Source organism: Micropterus dolomieu, unplaced genomic scaffold, assembly GCF_021292245.1.
Source record: "Micropterus dolomieu isolate WLL.071019.BEF.003 ecotype Adirondacks unplaced genomic scaffold, ASM2129224v1 contig_678, whole genome shotgun sequence".
Taxonomy (NCBI): Eukaryota; Metazoa; Chordata; class Actinopteri; order Centrarchiformes; family Centrarchidae; genus Micropterus; species Micropterus dolomieu.
Window position 1 is genome coordinate 1 of NW_025729668.1, and position 11,048 is coordinate 11,048.

The following is an 11,048-nucleotide window of genomic DNA, read 5'->3' on the forward strand; positions in this document are numbered from 1 at the left end:
ACTGAGAAGTTTCTTCGTCTTGATTTGAATCTGACAGCAGATAAAAAATCTGGCTCACGATGATGCAGAAATACAAACAAACATTCCTGTTACCACAAACACATTCAGGTTGGTGCTGAATTTAGTAACACAGACTGTTATCTGTTGTTTAACAGCTGGGATGAAAATACAAAAGTACAAACTGTGACTTTAACCCTTAAACGTCCCCTCACATTTCATCATTTCATTTCTGCGACACATGAAACAATTTACTGTGTTGTATTGGCATGATACATTTAGTATAATGGGAATACTAACAACAATGATGCCAGTAATACTGTTAAATAGTGTCAATTCTATTTTTATTTTTTATCCGCTAGATATCACTATGTTTTATTTTTAGCATCTGGAGACCTGTGCACTTCATCTGACTGAACACAGGGTGGTGGTGTTTCTCTGTGTTGGTTAATGTCAGCATCAACAGAAATTCACCAAATGATGAACCTTAGTTAGAAATCAATCACACAGCCTTGGTGTTGGAGCTTATTTATTGATGTCACACCTTTGTGACAGGAAATATTCATTAGTCATTTTATCATAGTTATTAACAAACATCCCTTAAAATAATATTAAATGTATTGTAACCGTTCCTTAAGCTTTTCAAAGGAACAGACATTTATCAGGTTGGTTCGACCGTGTTATTCCATTAATATTTCAATAAATATTTTCAGAACGAGTTTAAGAAGCAAATAAGCTGCTGCTTGTGTTTATACTTTTAATTAATGAAATTAGGAGCAACTCCAAAAAATGAATGATGGAGAAAGTACTTCATAATACTTATTATTAATTTAATTTAAGCTGTTATGCATCAAATGAACTTAATAAAAGCATTCAGATTGTACCAAAACTAAAACATTCAAGTTGTACACTAGCTTTAAACTGTTAAAAACTGTCATTATAATGGGCCCTTTTCAGAGAGACATTTTGACACGTTAGGGGTGTAAACAAGAAAATAATTAGGGCTGAATTCCATTAAGCTGCTTCAGTTTCAGACTGTTGGTGTCATGTTTCACTGGGACATGTTTGCTGTGAAATGGACCTATTGTCAGACAGTAGCCTTGTTTGTCCACCGCAGGGGCTGATGGGAGGTCTGAGGACCCGTTAGAAACCACGCGGCCCTCGTCTGATCTCACAGCTCGTCCTTGTTTGGCCTCAGCTGCATCAGAGCGCCACTTCTCCCCAGGTTCACCAGAGGAAACACCACTGCACACAATGCTTTTCCTCCCAGCTGCTGCTCTGTGCTGTCTGTGTTCAGGTGAGTGTTTCCAGCCAATCAGGAGCCAGCAAACTCCACCTGGAACAAACACTGTCACACTGACCTTCATCTATCTGTCTGTGTCTCTACAGCGCTGGTTGCCATGGCAGCAGAGCTGATTCAGGAGGATTTAACATGGACCAGGAGAGTCGATGAAACTGTTTCCTTCAGCTGTCGAGGAACTGACCAGTGTGGCAGAGATAATGTATTCTGGTACCAGAAGAAAGACACAGAAACATTCACAAGGATTCTAGATATTAACAGGAGTAATGGTCGAGTTTTTTCAGGTTACAATCATCCTCAGGAAGATGATTTCTCAGCTTTGAGAAAACAGAAAGGCTGTGAGTTGGTGATCACAAATATTAAACTCCTCCATTCAGCCACCTACTACTGCTCCTGTTGGAAGTTTGGTCTCCACAGTGAGAAATGATCCGTGCAGCCTGAACAAAAACCAGCAGATGTCAAACAGTGTTTGTGACAGGAAGAGAGCAGTAAACCACAGCCCAGGTTCACATATTTCACCTCCAAAAGCCTTACGGGATGTGTGATTCATATGTGTGTGTGTATAGTTAATATTCACCTGTAAGACTTTTCTATCTACTTACATCTCTATAATTTCTATAAACACTGTACACTGTATGTGAACATCATTGAGCTTCCTGGTTCATAAGTTGGTCTCAGCTGACTCATTCAGCAGCAGACAGGTTTTTGTATTAGTGTATTTCACTGTGGGAGGATCCAGTGGGTCCAACAGATACCTGATATTTGGCTCTGGAACTAAACTCTTTGTAACAGGTAAGATTAAACATCAGTTTTCCTTCTGTTGTTTTATTGTAGAGGTCATTAAGTTTTGTTGTCAACCATCTTCTTGGTCATCCTGAAACCTTAAAGTAATGAGAGAAACTCAGGGTTGATGTTGTAACTCTGCTCTGTGTTCTCATCAGCTGCTGTTTAATCAAACTTCACAGTGGGAAATTCTAGATAAATGATTGACTTTTTAAGTCTCCAGTAAATCAAAATAAATTTCCAGAGATGACCTAAATTTTCAAATTCAAAAGCAGAATCGATGTTATAAATATCCAGTATTTCATAATATTAGTGAATATGCGTTATTTGTTTCTTACTGGTTGTTTATTTGTGTGGTATATGATAATAATATATATTAATATATTTTGATGTTTGAGAAATATATTGTAAATATTACATGGTGGTAAATATATTTGTATAATATTGTTAATTTGTATGATTAATATTTAGTGTTCTAAATATTTATTTTATATTGTGAAAAACATATTCTAAGAAATACAAATTGCATCAGGGTTTTTACAAGTTTCACTATTTTACAATCATGGAATCATATACAAATAAATTTTTACCACAATGTATGTACAATATACATTCTACACATCAAGGTACATTCAAAATCTAAAAACATTATATACCGTATATAAATATCTAGATATACATTTTAGATTATCTGTATATGATATATGGCGGCAAATATAAAAACAAGAGAAAGATATATTTATTACCAAGTGTATATTTTGTGATTAAGTTTTTTTTTAAATAAGTAAAACATGGGAAAGTAAAATATGTTTAATAATATTGTATTTACCTTTATTGAAATGTGTGGGGTAAACACAATATCAGAAACATATGTATGTTTAATGTCTATATTAAAATATATGCTGGTAAACAAATGTTTTTTAGCATAAGATATGTTATATGAGAGTAATTGGATAGATTGGTTAATAAACAGTGCTGGAAGCTGCTGTTGACTGTGTGAATGTGTGTCTGTGCTGCTTGTTGCTGCTGTCAAACTTCAGATAAGCAGGTAGTGAAGCCCGTGGTGAGCGTGTACCCAGCAGCATCCAGAGAAAACCATGAGGGGAAGAGCTCCCTGCTGTGTGTGGCCTCAAACATGTTTCCTCCTGTAGTCCGCTTCTCCTGGAAAAGACGAAAGGTGAATGGTCCTCTGGAGGAGCTGCCCCTAGCTGAGGGAGAGAGAAATTCAGGATGCACCGCCGCCATCAGAGTGATTGATCGGGATGCTCTCTACACATATAAATACCTCTGTAATGTCCAGCACGAGGGGGGGAAGGTGGAGGCCCAAACAGAACAAGGTAAAGAAGGCTTGGTGACTAGACACTGTCAAAGAGAGCAGAGGAGCAGAGGACTGACATTTCTTTTTGACTCCTTTTCTGTTTCAGAGATTTCTGCACCACCAACACTTCCACCATTACCTCCACCAACACTTCCACCATTTATTCCACCATCACCTCCACCAGCCGCGCCCGTCCAGTCCTGGCACAGAGAGAGGTTACTCTGCCTGATGTACACAGCACTGATAGTGAAGAGTCTGGTGTACTGCTGTGGACTCTCTCTGCTGAGGATCCTCAGAAACAAGGGACCGTCCACCGACCTCACACAAGTGACTGACTGACTGTCCTACTGCAGCTTTAACGCTCAACGTCTGCTAAAGCCTGAAGATAAAGTCCAGAGCCGACCCCTCTTCTAAAACCAACAATGAATTGATCCGATTAACAAGTTCTGTCTGTGTAGGCAACATCTGAATTTCACAGAACTGTCCATCATTTGGGTGACACATTCCTTCATTATGACGAACGTGGTTCAATGTAGTTTATTGTTTTCAATGGTGGAAACAACACACACTGGACTTGTTAGCAGATACATTCAGTAATTTTGTTGATAACACCAACATCATCCTTCAGTCCATTTCTTGTTGATAACATCTAAATTATTAAATTTTCTGGAGAAAATAAATGTGGATGATACAGATAATATTAAGAAAAGTGTTATCTCAGGATAACTTCATAAAAAATCTACATCTGATCAGAAGCTCACTAAGAACTCCCGCAACAACGTTCAGTTATTTTCTAATATAATGCGTAATTTATACATAATACTGAGTATGTCTGTTGATATTATCCATGTTATCAGCTTTAGTTACAGTTCTTTATCCAAATGTTGCAGATTGTTTTTTTGAAAAATCTGTTTTATACATAGATCAGTCTGTTGTCAACTGTTCTTTTATTTTTCTTGACTGTCTGTTCTTCTTGACCTTTGAATGAATGCGCAGTTTTAATAAATGAAACTAAAACATTTAACTTTGGACTATGTTTAACTTTTCTTTTCTAAGACAAACTTTATATCTCTTGCTTGAACATCTATGTGTATGATATAATTATTTTTACCTTTAAAAACTCATCTAAAATTATATTGTTTTCAGATGACATTTTAAAATTTGATAGCAAAATACCTAGCAAAATATTTAAGGTCATGTCATTTCAAATATTGCATTATTCTTTTTTTATACTGAATATTTTGTGCAAAATCTCCGTTTGTTCTTTAAATATAAAAACAAGACAATAAAAACACTGTCACATAGTGTTCTTCAATAATTTAAAATCTTGAAAGATGAGTGAATTTTGTTATCATGACAAGTTTAACAGTAGAGTTTATTTTAGTCTTCAGACTCTTTTCTTTTAGTTTACTGGATGTACTCCTTCTGTCAACTTCTCTCAGTTTGCTGCAACAAACAGGAAAACTAACAAACAGGAAACAAACAGGAAAACTAAATCTATATCGAGTAAGGTTGTCATTATTGGTCTGTGGGCTCAGATGAACTCTGTGTGGGTGGAGGGCTCAGTGGAAAAAAGTCTTCAAGACAACAAGAGCAGCAGATATGAATCTGTTCTCAGTGGTTATTGTATAGAACTCATAAAAAAATGTTGACAGCCAATCAACACTTCCTTTCCTGCAGCAGATGGCCTGTGTGGGTTTCTGCTCTGCAGCCACCTTACCACTAGTTGCACTTTTTCACATTAATAACACAATGACAGTTACAAGTGTCGACTCTGGTTAAAAGATCGTTCCAGGAAGTTCAGTAAGATTTCAGCGCTCAGTACTCACATGTCATGGCTTTGATCTGTGTTATTAATATATGAGAAAAAGCTTGAATCCTGAACTCCGAGCTGAGAAGCTGAAATAAAAGGAGATATGTTCAACCACCTGCAGTCTGATCTGATCCCACTTTATTACCTCACACTGATTCTCACAGTCAGTCAGTCAGAGTGTTCACATGGGAATAATAATTAAATGACGCTTCAAAATGGCAGCAGGCAAAATAAAAGGTTTTGCATTTTGTTGGTTTAGAAGAAATAAACACAGCCATCATGTTGCCAACACTCGACTGACTGATGGAGTCGCTGTGGGATCATTTGATAGCAGTTGTAGCTTCACAGCAGCTTCTGTTTGTTCATGTTTGTAAACAACATTATCATCAGCGTAGAGTTTTACATCCACACTGACACAATTATAAAACACACAATTATAAAAGGGGGTCACCTGATGGCACACCCACATCTGCTGACTTGACAGCTGTCATGTTTATGTTTGCTCATCTTTGTTTAGCTTTGTTGTTATTGTTTAGCTGTTTGCTTTTATTCATACAGTATCTTCCTGTACTTTTGTTCTTGGCACTGTGTGATAGTGTATTGAGAGCTACTTACAACCAGAGTCAAATGATTTGTAGCTGTTAACATACATGGCCAATGAAGTTGATTCTGGTCCTGATTTTTAACTATTAAGCCAAACTGAAATCCAACAAGAAGGAACAAGAAACAAGTTTTTAAAACACAGAAGTTGTGATATTTCAGTTTATTGATTTATAGATCCACTGAAAGAATTTGACAAACCTGTTACACTCTGCATAATGTATTAAAATGAGACTGTAAACAATAACATATTTAGTAGATGGATAATGATTCAGCTTAATTTTCTATTATTATACAAGTCACAATTAAAAGTGGAAATAAAGTATCAAAATAACAGTATACCACAAAATTTACACTCACTAACTGGAAATATGTATGTGTTGTTGGGGATTAGGGTTTAAATGACATGACATTTATAGTTAATAAAATTAATGATTACTATTAGTAATATTTAATGATGAATAATAGAATATAACCTAAAGCTTTATTCTCCTTGGAGCACCACTCCTAAATAAGAGATACATTTATGGCCAATTACCTATTTCAGTCTCATTATATGCACTAAAATATAACATTAAATTAAGTGTAACAAAATTATCAATAATAGATAGTGGGTTGAAGGATTTGGATTTCTATGTAGAGGAGGTTGGCAATATATTCACTCTATATTAAAAGAAACCAGCATGTACATACTCAAGCATTTATTTAACAAGGTAAACAAAGCAAAACACACAAGACCAAACTAACTGAATTAAACCTGCATTAAACTAAGACTAGATGTTGTTTATGGCAGAATCAGAAGTATAGTTATGTTTATGTGATCTGTGTAATGGTGCTGTTATTGTCTTTTGTGGATGGACCTAGGCGAGGCGAAGAATTGATCAGTTGCAGTCTTTTGCTGTGTTGTGCTACAGATGAGAGGGTCTGGCCACTCTGTCTGTTCTCCTTAGAGTTGGCTGGTGGCTAATTGAGTTCAATGACACATGATAAAAGTTAATTTTTGATCAAATATGAACAACTCTATCGTGAGTTCCCTGTGATCCAAACATTGTATATATGTGTTTATATTTTTAGGATGACTGTATCTAACCTGTGCGTAAAAGATATATTTTACGACTAACCACAACACATCTGAACTTTTCTGACTGCTGATCAAAGCATGAGATGAACTGATGAGATTTGATGGTAACAAAAAGCAGGTCAGTCAGATGCAGTCAGTCAGCATGTGTGCAGCAGGTGGACGGTCCCTTGTTTCTGAGGATCCTCAGCAGAGACAGTCCACAGCAGTACACCAGACTCTTCACTATCAGCACTGTGTACATCAAACAGAGCAGCTTCACCCTGCACTGAGACTGGAAGGACATTGATGGTGGAAGTGATGGTTCAATTGATGGTGGAAGTGATGGTATGGTTGATGGTGGAAGTGATGGTGGACGTGATGGTGGAAGTGATGGTGGACGTGATGGTGGAAGTGATGGTGGAGGTGATGTCTTTGCAGAAACCTCTGAAACAGAAAAGGAGTCAGAAAGAAAAATCATTCCTCAGCTCTATGAGAATGAATCTCTGCTGAACACAGTCATCAAGTCTTCATTACCTTGTTTTATTTTGGCCTCCACTTCCCCCCCCTCGTGCTGGACGTAGCAGCGGTAATTATATGCGTTGCGAGCGTCCTCATCAATCACTCTGATGGCGGCAATGCATCCCAACTGTCTGAACTCCCGCTGCTCCTCCTCACCAGGTGCAAGCTCCTCCTGAAGACCATTATCCTTTATTCTTTTCCAGGAGAACCGGATCGGAGGAGGAAACATGTCCGCAGCCACACACATTAGGGAGCTCTTCTCCTCCTGTCCTTTTCTGGAAGCAGCTGGGTACACGCTCACCACGGGCTTCACTACCGGGTGATCTGAAGTTTGACAGCAGCAACAAGCAGCACAGACACACATTCACACAGTCAACAGCAGCTTCCAGCACTGCATTCAGTCTGATCCTGGAAACTACATGGACTCTGATCACTGAGCTCCTCATCAATACAGCACACAGTTCACTACATGTACTGGATTCAACTTCATATCACACAAACGTATCATGTAATGTTTAATAATATTAATGAAATTATATGTGGAAAGAAATGAAAGCCTGGAGGTAGCCTTCAGCAGCTGTATGACACTGGGCATTTAAGTAACTCTGGTGTAACCCATCCGCCATCATGTAATGTACTGATTTCAACCCAAACACGAAGGAGTTTTTTGTAACCTAACTGCATAAATACCTCATATTAATGTCCAGTATGCGAATGAGTGCTTTGTGTTTTTGATTGTTTTCTATGGTTGCATGCTGGGAGCTTGGTGTGTTTTGTTTTGTCTGCCGTGTCTTGCTCTGTTTCTGCCAAGCTAGCTTCAACCTGTTCTTTTCAGCCACAGGCATCCTCTGTTGAGCCGCTGCCTCTGCCTCTGCGTTTGCTACCCTCTTGCCGCCCAGACAAATCTCCAACTCAGCCTCACCAGTTAGGGCCGCCCAAGCTCCTCTTTCCCCAGCCCGGGACTGGGAAAGCCCTACTCTGGCCTAACCTCCCTCTTAGCACATTTCTGTTGTTAAATGAACTGTTTAACTTTCTCCTTGTGTCTGATATGCTTTTAGGTTTTTCACAGTCTGAATATCAAGACTATTAAAAAGGCATATCATATGGATGCTGAAGGGCACCTTGTGAGTTGAATGCCTACGATTTGTCATGCTTTCTCAAAGCGTCGGTATTTGACACCCTGAGATGAGAACGTGTGGAAAGAAGGCTTTCCCCATTGTCACAGTTAATTTACTTATCATAGGCTAATAAACAGACCTTGACATAAATAAAATTTCATTTTAATATTACAATACGCATATTATATATTTTACAATAAAACTTTTACTATAATCACTAAAGAAACAAATAAAATCTCTTTTTAACTTTCATACAATTTAACACAACTACATGGGTTTGTTCTGAAACGTTCGGATATTTCAAGTGTGAATAAAGATTACTTTCATAACATAAGTAAAAAGTAAAACTTTAGATATTCCCCAGGAAATATTTAAATATAATATAATTCTTTAATAAAATAGCTTCAGTATCTGATATAAAAATAGATTTTAGTAAGTAAAGGTTGTACAATAAAACAAAGTTTTAAATCAAAGTTATTAACATAGATCTTACATACATGCATCTTGAATCATGTTAAACATCATATATTACTTTTTCTAAAATGGGTTTATTGTAATATAATACTCAATATCAATATGAATGTTTGCCTTCATGTATAAATATATCTTTTACTAAAAGACATGTATCATCATATAAAATACAATTATAATGTAGTATATTTTAATCTTTAAACATCACTCATTAATTATCCTATAACACACGTTTAAAGTTTTATGCTATTTAAAATATGTTTACTGACATAATTTGTTTAATACAAAATATGTTGTAACATTTAAGAGACGAGAGGATCAAATGCTGTGTATTTGTAACTTTGTCAATATCTTAGTTTTTTGATATGAATCAGTTTGTCTGGTGCAGAAACAAAGACTAACTTCAGTTGTGCAGTGAGATTTAAACATCTTTTCAGGAATAATGAATCTCTCTACAAATTATGAAAAAACTAACATCTGCAGCCTGAAGCAGCAGAGACTCATTAAAACACATTTTCAGCTTGTTCAATAAAAAGCCTCAAAAGTAAAATGTTTATTCTTACCTGTTACATACAGTTTAGTTCCAGAGCCAAAGATGAATTCTCCCACAGTGAAACAGAGTAATACAAAAACCTGTCAGCTGCTGAATGTGTCAGCTGAGGTGAACGAGTCCAGATGATGAACCAGGATCATATTTCAGCTGCATGATGTGTTTCTCTAAAGTTCAAATCAACATGACTGTCTCTTCTTTTATTGTCTTTTTAGACACACTAGCAGTGTTGCTCTGTGCATGCTGATGTCTGCTGGTCCACTACTTTAGTCCAGATGGACTGGACTTGGACCAAAAGATGGATTGACATGTTGTTCAGATATTCTTGGTCCCCAGAGGATTCACTTCCTTAATTCACTTTGTTTATTGTTTCACGCCCTCTCTGCCTCAAGCTGATGTGTGGTGAGCATTCTGGCGCTAAATGGCTGCCATGCATCACCCAGGTGGGTGCTACACTTTGGTGGTGGTTGAGGTGAGTCTCCCCCCACTTCACTGTTGTGCCTTGAGTTTCCATGATAAAGTGCTATATAAACGTAATGCATTATTATTATTATTATAATTATTCATTCTGACTTCTGATCTAGTGCCACCAGCAGGTCGGTCTTTTTGGTTGAGGCCAAAATATCTGACCTATTGGATTGGACTGGTTTCTCATTTATGCCTGTTAATTTGAATCATAACAACATCATACCTGAATTTATATATTTTCTAAAGACAAATCAACAATTTCCACTTAATTTAACATCAACCTGAAAGCAAATGAAAACAGAAATAATTAAAAAAAATTTTTTATTATAAATTAATTCAGGCATCAAGAGGTTAAAGGGCTTTTAGGGATGTTTTTCCTGATCTGAATCGAGGACAGAGGGAGTTTGCTGTACAGATTGTAAAGCTTCTTAAGGCAAATGTGGGATTTGTGATATTGGCCTTAATAAATAAAACTACTGTGACGTTCCCACCAGCCTTGGTTGTAACACGTGTTTAGTGCTAAGCAGCAAATGACAGTCTAAAGCAGCAGCCTGAATGAACCACGAATAGGATGCAAATCTATTCCCCCAAAAATTCTTGCAGGGATGCCATAGTCTATAATTAAGTACAATGTTTGACTAGCACTATCCTGTAAGCGAATTAGCAAATTCTGATATGTTGGAGGCATGAGCTGTAATACTCTGCCTCTGATTGGCCCAGCTTGACAGTGACATTTATCACATAGCCCTTGCTGAAAGAACAGGAAATTTTTGGTGTTTTCATCACAAGGGCCAAGGGCAGACAGGAAAAACAAGGGATATACAGAGGTTTAGGAGGTTAGTCAGGCAAAACCAGCTAAAGCAGTTCACAAACAAAAATAAATCTAAAAGGAAGCAAATCCAAAGATCCTTCTGTTGTTTCTCAACCACCAGCAGAAATGTTTCATTCCAATATTATAGAATTATTATGGTCCCTCTCCTTAAATGACAGGGAAGAATTAGCGCTTCATGAGCTCTTTGTAACATTATCACTAAAAAGCAGAGCCTCAATA

General features: G+C 37.1%; 2 protein-coding genes across 2 annotated transcripts; one reads left to right on the forward strand and one right to left on the reverse strand.

Moving 5' to 3' along the window:
* Positions 1 to 1,116: 1,116 nt before the first annotated feature.
* Positions 1,117 to 4,375, forward strand: LOC123964117 (immunoglobulin lambda-1 light chain-like). The gene is made up of 5 exons (XM_046041226.1): positions 1,117 to 1,294; positions 1,387 to 1,699; positions 2,049 to 2,089; positions 3,121 to 3,417; positions 3,505 to 4,375. Exons 1-5 carry the CDS (start codon positions 1,252 to 1,254, stop codon positions 3,735 to 3,737), a joined length of 927 nt encoding a protein of 308 aa, XP_045897182.1. The 5' UTR covers positions 1,117 to 1,251; the 3' UTR covers positions 3,738 to 4,375.
* A 2,032-nt stretch (positions 4,376 to 6,407) lies between these two features.
* On the reverse strand, positions 6,408 to 9,581 carry LOC123964118 (immunoglobulin lambda-1 light chain-like; the record flags this gene model as incomplete). Its single annotated transcript, XM_046041227.1, has 3 exons — positions 6,408 to 7,315; positions 7,406 to 7,714; positions 9,543 to 9,581. Coding segments are annotated over 3 exons (638 nt in total), but the record flags the coding sequence as incomplete, so codon positions are not given.
* Positions 9,582 to 11,048: the final 1,467 nt, after the last annotated feature.